The sequence below is a fragment of the Nycticebus coucang genome, chromosome 18 (genome assembly GCF_027406575.1).
Source record: "Nycticebus coucang isolate mNycCou1 chromosome 18, mNycCou1.pri, whole genome shotgun sequence".
NCBI lineage: Eukaryota > Metazoa > Chordata > Mammalia > Primates > Lorisidae > Nycticebus > Nycticebus coucang.
Window position 1 is genome coordinate 76,298,978 of NC_069797.1, and position 15,425 is coordinate 76,314,402.

The window sequence follows — 15,425 nt, forward strand, 5'->3', positions numbered from 1 at the left end:
AACTCTTGAAGAGAGCTACAAGTTGTTTTCAAAAGTCTGTGTTTCCCAAAAAGTCTCAGTATCCATAGGAATTGCAGAGGCAGAGTGACATGCATTTCCGAGCTGCCTTCTGTACTGTGAATGCTTTCAGAGAGGCCCTTGTGCTGATGTGCATGGTGACTCTTTTCCAGGGGCATTATAGTATGGCATAGTGGTAAGACTTAAGGAACATTAACTCTCTCTAAAAGAGAGCTATTAAAAGAAGACAAATAACTTTTCCTTAAGTCACTTTTTAACATTTATCATTCAGAATTGAAAACTTATAAAGAGTTTCCCCACAGACTAGTTAACTAGTTCATTGACAGATGGGAGGAAAATCTAATTTGGAATTTTGTTTCATCTTTTTCAGATCTCAATCACAGTGGATTGGCAGATCATTATGAAAATTCCCACTGGGGACAGCAGCCCACTTACAGAAGTGAAGCCACCTGCAGCTGGGATCAAGTGATAATAGACAGGACTGACAAGGAGGCGTGGCCTTCCATCACGGGACCCGAGACGGAGCCTGCCTCAGAATGTACTACAGACACTGACTCTGCCTCCAACTGTGGCTCAGAGAACAGTAGCATGGCTACAGGGAGTGCCCAGGGCAACTTTACTGGACATACCAAGAAGACAAATGGCAATAATGGCACCAACGGCGCACTCATCCAAAGCCCTTCCAACCAGAGTGCCCTTGGAGCGGGGGGAGCAAGTGGTAATGGGGGTGCGGCCAGAGTTTGGGGTATAGCCACAGGCTCCAGCTCTGGCCTGACTCACTGCTCTGTTGGTGGCAGTGATGGAAAGATGGACAACATGATTGGAGATGGGAGAAGTCAGAACTGCTGGGGAGCTTCCAACTCCAATGCTGGCATTAATCTTAACCTTAACCCTAATGCCAACCCAGCCGCCTGGCCCGTGCTGGGACATGAAGGAACCGTGGCGACAGGCACCCCTTCCAGTATTTGCAGTCCAGTCAGTGCCATAGGCAACCAGAATGGAAACCCACCAGGCACTTTAGGTGCTTGGGGAAACTTGCTGCCGCAAGAGAGCACAGACCCACAAACGTCCACTTCTCAGAATGTGTCTTTCAGCGTACAACCTCAGAACCTTAACACTGATGGACCAAATAACACTAACCCCGTGAACTCTTCACCAAACCCTATCAATGCAATGCAGACAAACGGACTGCCAAACTGGGGCATGGCTGTTGGTATGGGGGCCATCATCCCGCCCCATCTGCAAGGCCTTCCTGGTGCTAATGGATCATCAGTTTCTCAAGTCAGTGGGAGTGGTGGTGAAGGAGTCAGCAATTCTGTGTGGGGACTGTCCCCAGGTAACTCTGCCACAGGAAATAGCAGTTCTGGGTTCAGTCAGGGTAATGCAGACACTGTGAACTCAGCATTAAGTGCTAAACAAAACGGATCCAGCAGTGCTGTGCAGAAGGAAGGAAATGGAGGAAACGCTTGGGATTCAGGCCCACCTGCCGGTCCTGGAATACTTGCGTGGGGGAGGGGCAGTGGCAACAGTAGTGTAGGTAATGTCCATTCAGGAGCATGGGGCCACCCTAGCCGGAGCACCTCCAATGGTGTGAATGGGGAGTGGGGAAAGCCCCCAAACCAGCATTCCAATAGTGACATCAGTGGGAAAGGATCGACAGGGTGGGAGAGTCCCAGTGCCACCAGCCAGAACCCTCCTGTGCAGCCTGGCAGTGAACACTTGAACTCTTGGGCCAAAGCTGCATCTTCTGGGACTACAGCAAGTGAAGGAAGTAGTGATGGTTCTGGCCACAATGAAGGAAGCACTGGGCGGGAAGGAACAGGAGAAGCCCGAAGGCGTGATAAAGGGATTATAGACCAAGGGCACATCCAATTGCCAAGGAACGATCTTGACCCAAGAGTTCTATCTAATACTGGTTGGGGACAAACTCCTGTAAAGCAAAACACTGCCTGGGAATTTGAAGAATCCCCTAGGTCTGAAAGAAAAAATGACAATGGGACAGAGGCCTGGGGTTGTGCAGCTACTCAGCCTTCAAACTCAGGGGGGAAGAACGATGGGTCCATCATGAACAGTACAAATACCTCTTCAGTATCTGGGTGGGTCAACTCGCCACCTGCCGCTGTGCCAGCAAACACAGGTTGGGGAGACAGCAACAACAAAGCACCAAGTGGGCCAGGGGTCTGGGGGGACTCAATAAGCTCTACTGCTGTTAGCAATGCTGCTGCCACCAAGAGTGGCCATGCTTGGAGTGGGACCGCAAATCAAGAGGACAAGTCACCCACCTGGGGTGAGCCTCCAAAACCCAAATCCCAAAACTGGGGAGACGGACAGAGATCAAATCCAGCCTGGGGTGCCGGAGGGGGAGATTGGGCAGATTCATCATCTGTCCTTGGACACTTGAGGGATGGAAAAAAAAATGGATCTGGATGGGATGCAGACAGTAATAGATCAGGGTCTGGTTGGAGTGATGCCACAAGATCTGGGACCAGCAGCTGGGGTAATGGCACAAGTGCAAAGGGCAATCCAGGCACAAACTGGGGGGAGTCTTTAAAACCTGGTCCCCAGCAGAACTGGGCTAACAAACCCCATGATAACAATGTGAGTAACTGGGGAGGAGCTGCTTCTGTGAAACAGACAGGAGCGGGGTGGGCAGGGGGACCGGCACCTCTCAGACAGAAGGACAGCAGCGAGGCGACCGGCTGGGAAGAGCCCTCTCCACCATCCATCCGACGCAAAATGGAAATTGATGATGGTACCTCAGCTTGGGGGGACCCAAGCAACTATAACAATAAAACTGTAAACATGTGGGATAGAAACAACCCGGTCATCCAGAGCAGCAGCACGACCAGCACCACCACCACCACCACCACCACCACAAGCAGCACCACACACAGGGGCGACACACCACCCCCACACCAGGCCAGTGCACAGCTGAGTCGATCACCATTGCTCGGTCCAGGTATGAAAGGTATTATATGTTACTTTATTCTCATTACGTATGCATAAATACTCTGACTACCGATTGACAGCGTACAGCATTAAAATAAAGGCCCTTTTGCTCTGCCACATTAAGTCTAAATATTCCTTACTGAGAGTAAGACTGGATCCTCCAATAGGTTGCTCTCTTAAGAAAAAATAAAGTCGGCACACCGTGTAGATCATCGGGCTGGTGTTTTTGGTGGTGGGCTACCTAGAGGGGATAGCAGCCAAGATAGAGATGGAGGTGGATTTGAGGGGAAAGAGGGCACAGGACAGCAAGACCTGGCAGCTGTTCAGATGTGTGAGGAAGAATATGGGGAAGAGATGGTTCAGGGCAGATGATCGTGTCACTCACTGGCGTACCTGAGAGCTCAGCAGGAGAATCAGAGTTCTGACGAGTCCAGCAGAGATAACAAAAGATGTTGGATATGGAGGATCCCATCTTAGCCAGAGCTGTGTCCAAAGGCATAGCTGTGGGAGAGTGGCATGGGCAGAGGGACACAGTCATAGGTGGCAAACATGCTGAAAAACCAACAGAAGAAAGGAGCAAGCAGAGAGGATATGGATTCAAAGGGAGTGGATCTCGATGTCCAGGAGGCAGGGGACGCTTCATCCATGTTGCATGGGAGGGAAGGAGCAGGTGGACAGCCACCCAGGTGGCCAGAGAGCAGGGCGCCTTCTGCAGTTCTGTTTTCTCAGGGCAGGTGTGGAGAGGGACGTCTTGGAGCAACAGTGTGAGCAGAGCAGGGCTCACTTTAGCCATGAGAGGACACGCAGAGAGCCACCTGCATCCCCACAGGGTCACTAGGAGGGTTAGGCCAGAAATCAGCACCCAGTGAATCCTGTGGGACCTGCCATATGACGGGCAGCACTCTAGTTGCTGGGGGTACAGCAGGAAGCAAAATCAACCAAAACTATAAAAATTCTGCCTGGATTCAGTGCCTGTAGTTCAGCGGTTAGGGCGCCAGCCACATGCACTGGGGCTGGTGGGTTCGAACCCAGCCTGAACCAGCTAAAAACAAACAAAAAAATAGCCAGGCATTGTGGTAGATGCCTGTCGTCCCAGCTACAAGGGAGGCTGAGGCAAGAGAATCTCTTAAGCCCAAGAGTTTGAGGTTGATGTGAGCTGTGACACCACGGTACTCTACCAAGGACAACATAGTGAAACTCTGTCTCAAAAAAAAAAAAAAAAAAAAAAACCTGCCCAGTGGGGTTTGCAGTGATGAAGTATGTATATACACAGTGTCAGATGGGGACAATGACGCCATAGAGAAAGAGGAAGTTCAGAAGGCGTGGACACTGGGGTGGGGAATTGAGGGATTGTCACCTTGCATTGGGTAGCTGTTTTGTCTTCATTGGAAGCCCTCAGCAGCTGGGGGAAAGGAACGCTGAGCCACTTTCTGTGTTAATTCTGCAAGACTACCCCTGTTCCCTCGGACCCGGTCCTTCCATCCTCCTCTCAGATTCCTGGGCACTTGGATTATGCCCCTGAGACTGCCACGTGACATATCCTTTATCTCAAGGCTACAGGGTATCCCAAAGGTCCCCGTACATAGAAACAATTAATAAGCTGATATTATATATTTATATATCAACCCACAAAAATATTTTGCAAAATTTTGTAATGAATATTTTGCAAATAAAGGCACCTTTAGCTGTAGTTTCCCCTGTTCTGTACGTATGGATGGTGAGCTTTGGGGTGCCCTATATTTCAGCCTCCACGTGCACTTCAGTGTCACTGAACCAAAGGTCCAAAACCTGGTAGTCTGTGCACTGCCCACGAGGTCCCACAAATGTATTTTTTTTTTTGCAGTTTTTGGCCAGGACTCGGTTTGAACCTGTCATCTCCAGTATACGGGGCCAGCAGCCTACGCCACCCCAAATGTACCTTTTTGACCTACATTTTTTCTGAGTCAGTGTTTTTAATGAAAATGTTTTCTATAAAATTCTAGATTTCCATCTTCTTTTGGAAACCTGGAAGGTCTGACACATTAGAGTCACATGGCAGAGTTGGTCACAGGGCTCTGTGCAGTCTTGTCTGCCCCACTCCCACCTGTGGAGGCTCCCAGTTCTGTGGCTTGTGTTCAGTTGCCATTGGTCATCAAGCTCAAGCTTCTGGTCTTCCCAGTACTGGGCCCGTTTACATTGACTGGCTGGTCCCCTAGGGTATGAATTTGGTCAGGCACAGTGCACACACCTATAGTCCCAGCTGGGCAACTTAGCAAGACCCTTTTTTTAAATTCCTCTGAAAACAGTTAATACAATCACAAGATGCTTAACAGTGGGGATATGTTCTGAGAAACGTGTCATCGGGCAGTTTTATCATTGTGAACGTCATAGAGTGTGCTACACAAACCTTGACAGTCTGGGCGGCCACTCAGCTGGGTACATCCTGTCACCTGTCGCTCCAGGCTACCGACCTGTATGGTGTGTGACTACTGAGTACTTAGGCAGCTGTGACAATGCAAAGAATTTGTGTGTCTAAACATAGAAAAGGCGAAGTTGGGAAGCACCTGTGGCTCAGTCGGTAAGGCGATGGCCCCATGTACCGAGGGTGGCGGGTTCAAACCCGGCCCCAGCCAAACTGCAACCAAAAAATAGCCGGGCATTGTGGCGGGCGTCTGTAGTCCCAGCTACTCGGGAGGCTGAGGCAAGAGAATCACTTAAGCCCAGGAGTTGGAGGTTGCTGTGAGCTGTGTGAGGCCACGGCACTCTACCGAGGGCCATAAAGTGAGGCTCTGTCTCTACAAAAAAAAAAAAAAAAAGGCGTAGTAAAAATAGGATGGATAAAAGGAAAAAATGGCACACATAGAGCTTGACAGACAGAAAGTTGCTCTGTGTGAGTCAATGAGTAGGTAGTGCACAAATGTGGAGACCTAGGGTGTCACCGCACACACCTGAGCACTGTGTGAACACTGCGTACTTAGGCTGTACTGAATGTATCAAAAAATTTTCTTCAATAATAAATTGGTTCACTATAACTTTTATACTTTATATGCTTTTTAATTTGTTAATGTTTTGACTCGCATTAACACTTGGCTTAAAATAAGACATTGTACAGCTGTACAAAAAATGTTCTTTCTTTTATCCTTCTATAACTTTTTCCTATTTAAAAAAAAAAAATGTTTGGCTCAGTACCTGTAGCTCAGTGGCTAGGGTGCCAGCCACATACACCAGAGCTGGTGGGTTCAAATCCAGCCCAGGCCAAGTATAACCAAAAAATAGCCGGGGGTTGTGGCGGGCACCTGTAGTCTCAGCTACTTGGGAGGCTGAGGCAAGAGAATCGCTTAAGCCTAAGAGTTTGAGGTTGCTGTGAGCTGTGACAGTACGGCACTCTACCAAGGGTGACATAGTTGAGACCCTGTCTTAAAAAAAACAGTTTAACATTTTTGTTAAAAACTAAGACACCAGGGTCAGGATCATGAACATCACCATTTTCCTCCTCCACTTTTTTTTTTTTTGAGACAGAGCCTCAAGCTGTCACCCTGGGCAGAGTGCTGTGGCATCACAGCTCACAGCAACCTCCAACTCCTGGACTTAAGCAATTCTCTTGCCTCAACCTCCCAAGATAGCTGGGAGTGCAGGCACCCACCACAACGCCCAGCTATTTTTCGTTTATGGCAGGCCTGGGCTGTATTTGAACCCGCCAGCTCTGGTGTATGTGGCTGACACCGTCGCTGTTTGAGCTACAGGCGCTGAGCCCCTTTTCTGCATCTTGCCCTACTGGAAGGTCTTCAGGGGCAGTAACACCCATGGAGCTGTCACCTCCTATAACAACACTACCTTCTAGAATACTACTGAAGGACATGCCTGAGGCTGCTTTACAGTTAACTTATTTTTTAATGAGAAGGAATACATGCTAAAATAATAAAAAGTATACTATAGTATTAATAAATGCATAAACCAATAATAGTCGTTTATTATCATTATAGTCATTATATTTTTAAGACAGAGTCTCACTGTCATTATAGTTTATATCATTATATAATAGTCATTTATATCAATTATTATGCACTATATGTAATTGCATGAGCTAGACTTTATATGACTGGCAGTGCAATGGGTTTGTTTACACTAACTTCACCACAAGCTCAGGAGTAATGTGTGGTGCTACAACATTAAAATAGCTACAGGGGGCCGGGCACGGTGGCTCAAACCTATAATCCTAGCACTCTGGGAGGCCAAGGCAGTTGGATTGCTTGAGCTCTCAGATTTGAGACCAACCTGAGCAAGGGGGAGAACTCGTCCCCAAAAATAGCTGGGCATCACGATGGGCACCTGTAGTCCCAGCTACTTGGGAGGTTGAGACAAGAGAATCACCTGAGCCCGAGAGTTGGAGGTTGCTGTGAGCTGTGATGCCACAGCACTCTACCAACGGTGACAGTGAAATTCTGTCTCAAAAAAAACAGCTATAGGGCCGGGAGCAGTGGCTCACGCCTGTAATCCTAGCACACTCTAGGAGGCTGAAGCTGGTGGATTGCCTGAGCTCACGAATTCAAGAGCAAGACCCCATCTCTAATCAAAAATAGCCAGGCACTTCAGCAGTGATTCCAGCGACAAGCACTTCCCTGAGAAAGCTTCTGCTCATCCACAGGCACGAGAACTTAAAGAGCAAGAGGAAGTGAAAGGAAAATTAGAGCAAGGAAACAGATAAAAGAAATCACCCATGAGGAAGAATCAGCAGAAAACTCCAGGCAACATGAAGAACCAGTCCAGAACAACCCCGCCAAGGGACCATGAGGTAGCTACTGGAGAGGATTCCACCTATACAGAAATGTTAGGAATGACAGAAAGGGAATTTAGAATACACATGTTGAAAACAATGAAAGAAATGAAGGAAACTGCTAATAAAGTGGAAAATAACCAAAAGGAAATCCAAAAACAGAATCAAATCAGAGATGAACGATATGAAGAATATAAAAAGGATATAGCAGAGCTGAAGGAAATGAAACAGTCAATCAGGGAACTTAAAGATGCAATGGAAAGTATCCCCAGCAACAGGTTAGACCATGCAGAAGAAAGAATTTCAGAGGTAGAAGACAAAGTTTTTGAGATAACTCAGATAGTAAAAGAGGCAGAAAAGAAGAGAGAGAAAGCAGAACGTTCACTGTCAGAATTATGGGACTTTATGAAGCGTTCCAATATACGAGTTATAGGAATTCCAGAAGGGGAAGAAGAATGCCCCAGAGGAATGGAAGCCATACTAGAGAATATTATAAAAGAAAATTTCCCAAACATCACCAAAGATTCTGACACACTGCTTTCAGAGGGATATCGGACCCTAGGTTGCCTCAACTCTAACCGAGCTTCTCCAAGACACATTGTGATGAACCTGTCCAAAGTCAAGACAAAAGAAAAGATTCTGCAAGCTGCCAGGAGTAAGCGCCAGTTGACCTACAGGGGCAAATCCATCAGAGTGACCATAGACTTCTCTAATGAAACTTTCCAAGCAAGAAGACAATGGTCATCTACCTTTAATCTACTTAAACAGAACAATTTCCAGCCCAGAATTCTGTACCCTGCTAAGCTAAGCTTCAAAATTGACGGAGAAATCAAATCATTTACGGATATACAAACATTGAGGAAATTCGCCACAACAAGACCAGCTCTACAGGAAATACTTCAACCTGTTCTGCACACTGACCACCACAATGGATCAGCAGCAAAGTAAGAACTCAGAAATTAAAGGACAGAACCAAACCTCCACACTGATGCAAAAGATAAAACTAAGCAATGGACTCTCACCAAATAAGACGAATAGAATACTACCACACTTATCAATTATCTCAATAAATGTTAATGGCTTGAATTCCCCACTGAAGAGACATAGATTGGTTGACTGGATTAAAAAACACAAGCCATCCATTTGCTGTCTGCAAGAAACACACCTGGCTTCAAAAGACAAATTAAAGCTGCGAGTCAAGGGTTGGAAGACAATTTTTCAGGCAAATGGAATTCAGAAGAAAAGAGGAGTTGCGATCTTATTTTCAGATACATGTGGATTTAAAGCAACTAAAGTTAAAAAAGACAAAGATGGTCACTTTATATTGGTCAAGGGAAAAATACAACAAGAAGACATTTCAATTCTAAATATCTATGCACCCAATTTACATGCTCCCAGATTCTTGAAACAGACCTTACTCAGTCTGAGCAATATGATATCTGATAATACCATAATAACAGGGGACCTTAACACTCCTCTTACAGAGCTGGACAGATCCTCTAAACAGAAATTAAACAAGGATATAAGAGACTTAAATGAGACCCTAGAACAACTGTGCTTGATAGACACATATAGAACACTCCATCCCAAAGGTAAAGAATATACATTCTTCTCATCACCCCATGGAACATTCTCCAAAATTGATCATATCCTGGGACACAAAACAAATATCAACAGAATCAAAAGAATTGAAATTTTACCTTGTATCTTCTCAGACCATAAGGCACTAAAGGTGGAACTCAACTCTAACAAAAATGCTCGACCTCACCCAAAGGCATGGAAATTAAACAATCTTCTGTTGAATAACAGATGGGTGAAGGAAGAAATAAAACAGGAAATCATTAACTTCCTTGAGCATAACAACAATGAAGACACAAGCTACCAAAACCTGTGGGATACTGCAAAAGCAGTTTTGAGAGGAAAATTCATCGCTTTAGATGCCTACATTCGAAAAACAGAAAGAGAGCACATCAACAATCTCACAAGAGATCTTATGGAATTGGAAAAAGAAGAACAATCTAAGCCTAAACTCAGTAGAAGAAAAGAAATATCCAAAATCAAATCAGAGATCAATGAAATTGAAAACAAAAGAATCATTCAGAAAATTAATGAAACAAGGAGTTGGTTTTTTGAAAAAATAAATAAAATAGATAAACCATTGGCCAGACTAATGAGGAATAGAAAAGTAAAATCTCTAGTAACCTCAATCAGAAATGATAAAGGGGAAATAACAACTGATCCCACAGAGATACAAGAGATCATCTCTGAATACTACCAGAAACTCTATGCCCAGAAATTTGACAATGTGAAAGAAATGGATCAATATTTGCAATCACACCCTCTACCTAGACTCAGCCAGGAAGAAATAGAGCTCCTGAACAGACCAATTTCAAGCACTGAGATCAAAGAAACAATAAAAAAATCTTCCAACCAAAAAATGCCCTGGTCCAGATGGCTTCACTCCAGAATTCTATCAAACCTTCAAGGAAGAGCTTATTCCTGTACTGCAGAAATTATTCCAAAAAATTGAGGAAGAAGGAATCTTCCCCAACACATTCTATGAAGCAAACATCACCCTGATACCAAAACCAGGAAAAGACCCAAACAAAAAGGAGAATTTCAGACCAATCTCACTCATGAACATAGACGCAAAAATTCTCAACAAAATCCTAGCCAATAGATTACAGCTTATCATCAAAAAAGTCATTCATCATGATCAAGTAGGCTTCATCCCAGGGATGCAAGGCTGGTTTAACATACGCAAGTCTATAAACGTTATCCACCATATTAACAGAGGCAAAAATAAAGATCACAGGATCCTCTCAATAGATGCAGAAAAAGCATTTGATAAAATCCAGCATCCTTTTCTAATTAGAACACTGAAGAGTATAGGCATAGGTGGCACATTTCTAAAACTGATTGAAGCTATCTATGACAAACCCACAGCCAATATTTTACTGAATGGAGTAAAACTGAAAGCTTTTCCTCTTAGAACTGGAACCAGACAAGGTTGTCCTCTGTCACCTTTACTATTCAACGTAGTGCTGGAAGTTCTAGCCAATACAATTAGGCAAGACAAGGAAATCAAGGGAATCCAAATGGGAGCAGAGGAGGTCAGACTCTCCCTCTTTGCTGATGACATGATCTTATACTTAGAGAACCCCAAAGACTCAACCACAAGACTCCTGGAAGTCATCAAAAAATACAGTAATGTTTCAGGATATAAAATCAATGTCCACAAGTCAGTAGCCTTTGTGTACACCAATAACACTCAAGATGAGAAGCTAATTAAGGACACAACTCCCTTCACCATAGTCTCAAAGAAAATGAAATACCTAGGAATATACCTAACGAAGGAGGTGAAGGACCTCTATAAAGAAAACTATGAAATCCTCAGAAAGGAAATAGCAGAGGATATTAACAAATGGAAGAACATACCATGCTCATGGATGGGAAGAATCAACATTGTTAAAATGTCTATACTTCCCAAAGCAATCTACCTATTCAATGCCATTCCTATCAAAATACCTACATCGTACTTTCAAGATTTGGAAAAAATGATTCTGCGTTTTGTATGGAACCGGAAAAAACCCCGTATAGCTAAGGCAGTTCTCTGTAACAAAAATAAAGCTGGGGGCATCAGCATACCAGATCTTAGTCTGTACTACAAAGCCATAGTGCTCAAGACAGCATGGTACTGGCACAAAAACAGAGACATAGACACTTGGAATCGAATTGAAAACCAAGAAATGAAACTAACATTTTACAACCACCTAATCTTTGATAAACCAAACAAGAACATACCTTGGGGGAAAGACTCCCTATTCAATAAATGGTGTTGGGAGAACTGGATGTCTACATGTAAAAGACTGAAACTGGACCCACACCTTTCCCCACTCACAAAAATTGATTCAAGATGGATAAAGGACTTAAACTTAAGGCATGAAACAATAAAAATCCTCCAAGAAAGCATAGGAAAAACACTGGAAGATATTGGCCTGGGGAAAGACTTCATGAAGAAGACTGCCATGGCAATTGCAACAACAACAAAAATAAACAAATGGGACTTCATTAAACTGAAAAGCTTCTGTACAGCTAAGGAGACAATAACCAAAGCAAAGAGACAACCTACACAATGGGAAAGGATATTTGCATATTTTCAGTCAGACAAAAGCTTGATAACTAGGATCTATAGAGAACTCAAATTAATCCACATGAAAAAAGCCAACAATCCCTTATATCAATGGGCAAGAGACATGAATAGAACTTTCTCTAAAGACGACAGACGAATGGCTAACAAACACATGAAAAAATGTTCATCATCTCTATATATTAGAGAAATGCAAATCAAAACAACCCTGAGATATCATCTAACCCCAGTGAGAATGGCCCACATCACAAAATCTCAAAACTGCAGATGCTGGCGTGGATGTGGAGAGAAGGGAACAGTTTTACACTGCTGGTGGGACTGCAAACTAGTACAACCTTTCTGGAAGGAAGTATGGAGAAACCTCAAAGCACTCAAGCTAGACCTCCCATTTGATCCTGCAATCCCATTACTGGGCATCTACCCAGAAGGAAAGAAATCCTTTTATCATAAGGACACTTGTACTAGACTGTTTATTGCAGCTCAATTTACAATCGCCAAAATGTGGAAACAGCCTAAATGCCCACCAACCCAGGAATGGATTAACAAGCTGTGGTATATGTATACCATGGAATACTATTCAGCCATTAAAAAAAATGGAGACTTTACATCCTTCGTATTAACCTGGATGGACGTGGAAGACATTATTCTTAGTAAAGCATCACAAGAATGGAGAAGCATGAATCCTATGTACTCAATTTTGATATGAGGACAATTAATGACAATTATGGTTATGGGGGGGGAAACAGAGGGAAGGAAGGAGGTGGGTGGGGCCTTGGTGTGTGTCACACTTTATGGGGGCAAGACATGATTGCAAGAGGGACTTTACCTAACAATTGCAATCAGTGTAACCTGGCTTATTGTACCCTCAATGAATCCCCAACAATTAAAAAAAAAAAAAAAAAAAAACATTTTAGTGAAAAAAATAAATAATAACATATAACAAAAACAAACAAACAAAAATAGCCAGGCGTTGTGAGCCTATAGTCTCAGCTACTCCAGGAGGCTGAGCAACAAAATCACTTAAGTCTAAGAGTTTGAGGTTGCTGTGAGCTATGATGCCACAACACTCTATCGAGGATGACAAAGTAAAACTCTGTCTCAAAAATAATAAATAAACATAAATAAATAAATAACTAAAAACACCTAGACCTGCTGACATTTGTAAACTATCACATCCATGACACCCTATAGAGGTTGGAAACACATTGCATTTGGTGGTATCTTCTCCCCTTTGATATGTTATCCTTAGAAACTACTTTTAACTAGTGTTTAATAGTCAAAGAATGTGAGCTTTACTCTGATAAAGGCATTCTTATTCAATTAGTAGGGCCGATAAAATTTTCTTTTATATTAAAAATATTTATAGTTTTTTTTTTTAACAAATTGCGCATATTATCACCAAATGTGAGAGAAAAACATGTACTGTGACTCCTGCACCTTGGTGCAGCAGCTGTTTCTGTGCTCCTTCCCCCTCTAGCTCTCAGGCTGTATGCACACGTGTAGTCCTTGTAATCATGGCGTTATTATAGAGGCAGTTGTGAATTTAGTTACACCAGTTAACGGCAGTAAATAAAAGTGGTGCAAATTTTTTCCATGTGGAAGTAAGTACATTTGCTGAAACTACATCAAGTTTGGTATTTTGCTGAACATATGATGGGGTTACTTATTAATTTTTTTCATTTAACCTCTTTTTTATCAGTGACTATAGTTAGCTACATTGAGTGTTATTACCTGTGATATTCAAGGCTGAGACTTAAGCTTTCTTTTGCAGTGAAAGCAAAGTTCATCACTCTTGTGAATTAGAAGTAATCAAAGCCTTCTATTTTCCAAATGTATTGGACCACACTGTTGTTTGAGCCTATGGAAGTAACAGAGTCGGTTCCACACCAGTCTCTTCATAGTGATGACAGTGTGCACGTGTGGCATTATCTCTGGTAGCAGCCCATCGCCCTCCTCGTAGGGGACAGTGCCTCTTGGGCAGTCAGGGCGGATGAGGGCAGCAGCAGCAGGACCCCCAGGCTGACATCTGCACAGGTCTCCATCACTCAGCTGGGATTCCCCACCCAGACAAAAGCCTTCCACTTGTGACTGGCTGATAGATCAGCTTTCTGCTGTTTATAAAGTTAGTGTTTAATGGGTATTCTGCAATTTCAGTATTGACCTATGCTGATGTTACATAATTTCTTATGTCAAAGCTTAGGTTTTAAGTTGTTTTTAAACTGTTGCTCATTACAACTTGAGTGTATTGGTCTCTTTCTATCCTATAAAATGTGGTTTCTCAGTTGTGTATTTTTTTTATGTGTCCAGTTTTGTAGAAGTGAATCTCCCAGTTCAATCATTTTTGTCCTGATCCCATTGTGTTGATATTAATTAGTTTTCTGTGAGCCTGAGGAAGAGATATCATTTTAAGAAGTACAGTATAGCTTCCTAAACTAGATTGTTTGGACCTGGTTCAAACCTGTTCGGAAGATAGGACAGCGGCAGTAATCACAGCAGTATCTCTGTCCCTGTCCTTTTATTCGAGATTATAGACCGCCTGAGATGGACTGCTGAGACTTGGTTTGGCACGGGCTCTCCAGTCACCTACACCTCCTGCGTGGCACAGCACCTCCTGCTTATAACGTGGCCTGATTGCTCCCTCTGCCAGACCAGCTAGACTTGCAGAACCCACTACCTTGTGCTTTGCTGCCTGTAAGAAACTATTAAGTCGACATGGAACCAATCTGTTACTTCAGCACCAAGTGGGGATGTAGGTGAAAGTGCAAACATAGCACTTTCGTTTCTAACAGAATGAAAGTAGATCCTAAAAATACTTTGCATCCTGATCACCTGCTACACTTAGAAATAAAGACTCTCGGACACTGAAAAACCATTTTTCAAACACACAGGAGAACATTGAACGTTAATTAGCAAAACTGTGTAGTAAGCAACAGATCCTCACAGTTGGTTCTGAATCTAAGACTGAGAATGAGGGAGAACTTCAGAGATGGTTTCTTTCATTCCTGACTCAGGTCTCACCAAACCTGTAGATAATTTGAAAGAGATTACTGTAGGGGAGGAAAATTGCCATCAAATTAATTTACAGTCAGATGTGAAGGCCATTATAGACTGGATCGAAGCTAAAGCAGCGACATAGTGGGGTTATGGAATCTCACCTGTCTTCCAACAGTGGATGGAAATAAAATATCATGTGCCAATGAGAAAAGCAGAAGAAAGTACACTGCTAATGTTGGTCTTACTCTGTACCATTTTTGTGTCCATTTTGCTGCCTAGTCTCAGTCCTTTGCTCTAGCAGGTTCCTCAGCTGTGCTTCTGGTGACCCGGTCGTTGGCTTGGGCAGGCTGGCAAAGGCTTTAGCCAGAGGCAAACTTTACTTTAATGGGAACTTAATGTAGTGATATTTGCTTTGGGAACTTAATGTAGTGATATTTGCTTTGGGAACTTAATGTAGTGATATTTGCTTTAAAACTTAGTTTTCTGGCAAAAATATTATAAAATATTATAAATGCAGAGATTGTTTGAGTCAGTCATGGAAGAGGTGTATCTCACATTTGC

The 15,425-nt window shown here is 43.4% G+C and overlaps 1 protein-coding gene across 11 annotated transcripts in view; it reads left to right on the top strand.

Moving 5' to 3' along the window:
- The window catches only part of TNRC6C (trinucleotide repeat containing adaptor 6C), a 154,216-nt gene that overhangs the window by 90,835 nt on the left and 47,956 nt on the right, over positions 1-15,425 (top strand). For 6 of the 11 annotated variants that reach the window (XM_053570534.1, XM_053570524.1, XM_053570528.1 and 3 more), the window contains exon 5: positions 389-2,986. In XM_053570534.1, coding sequence (XP_053426509.1) covers positions 389-2,986 — 2,598 coding nt within the window. The remainder of the gene's footprint in view (positions 1-388; positions 2,987-15,425) is intronic. The other 5 variants (XM_053570525.1, XM_053570529.1, XM_053570536.1 and 2 more) reach the window with 1 other exon arrangement.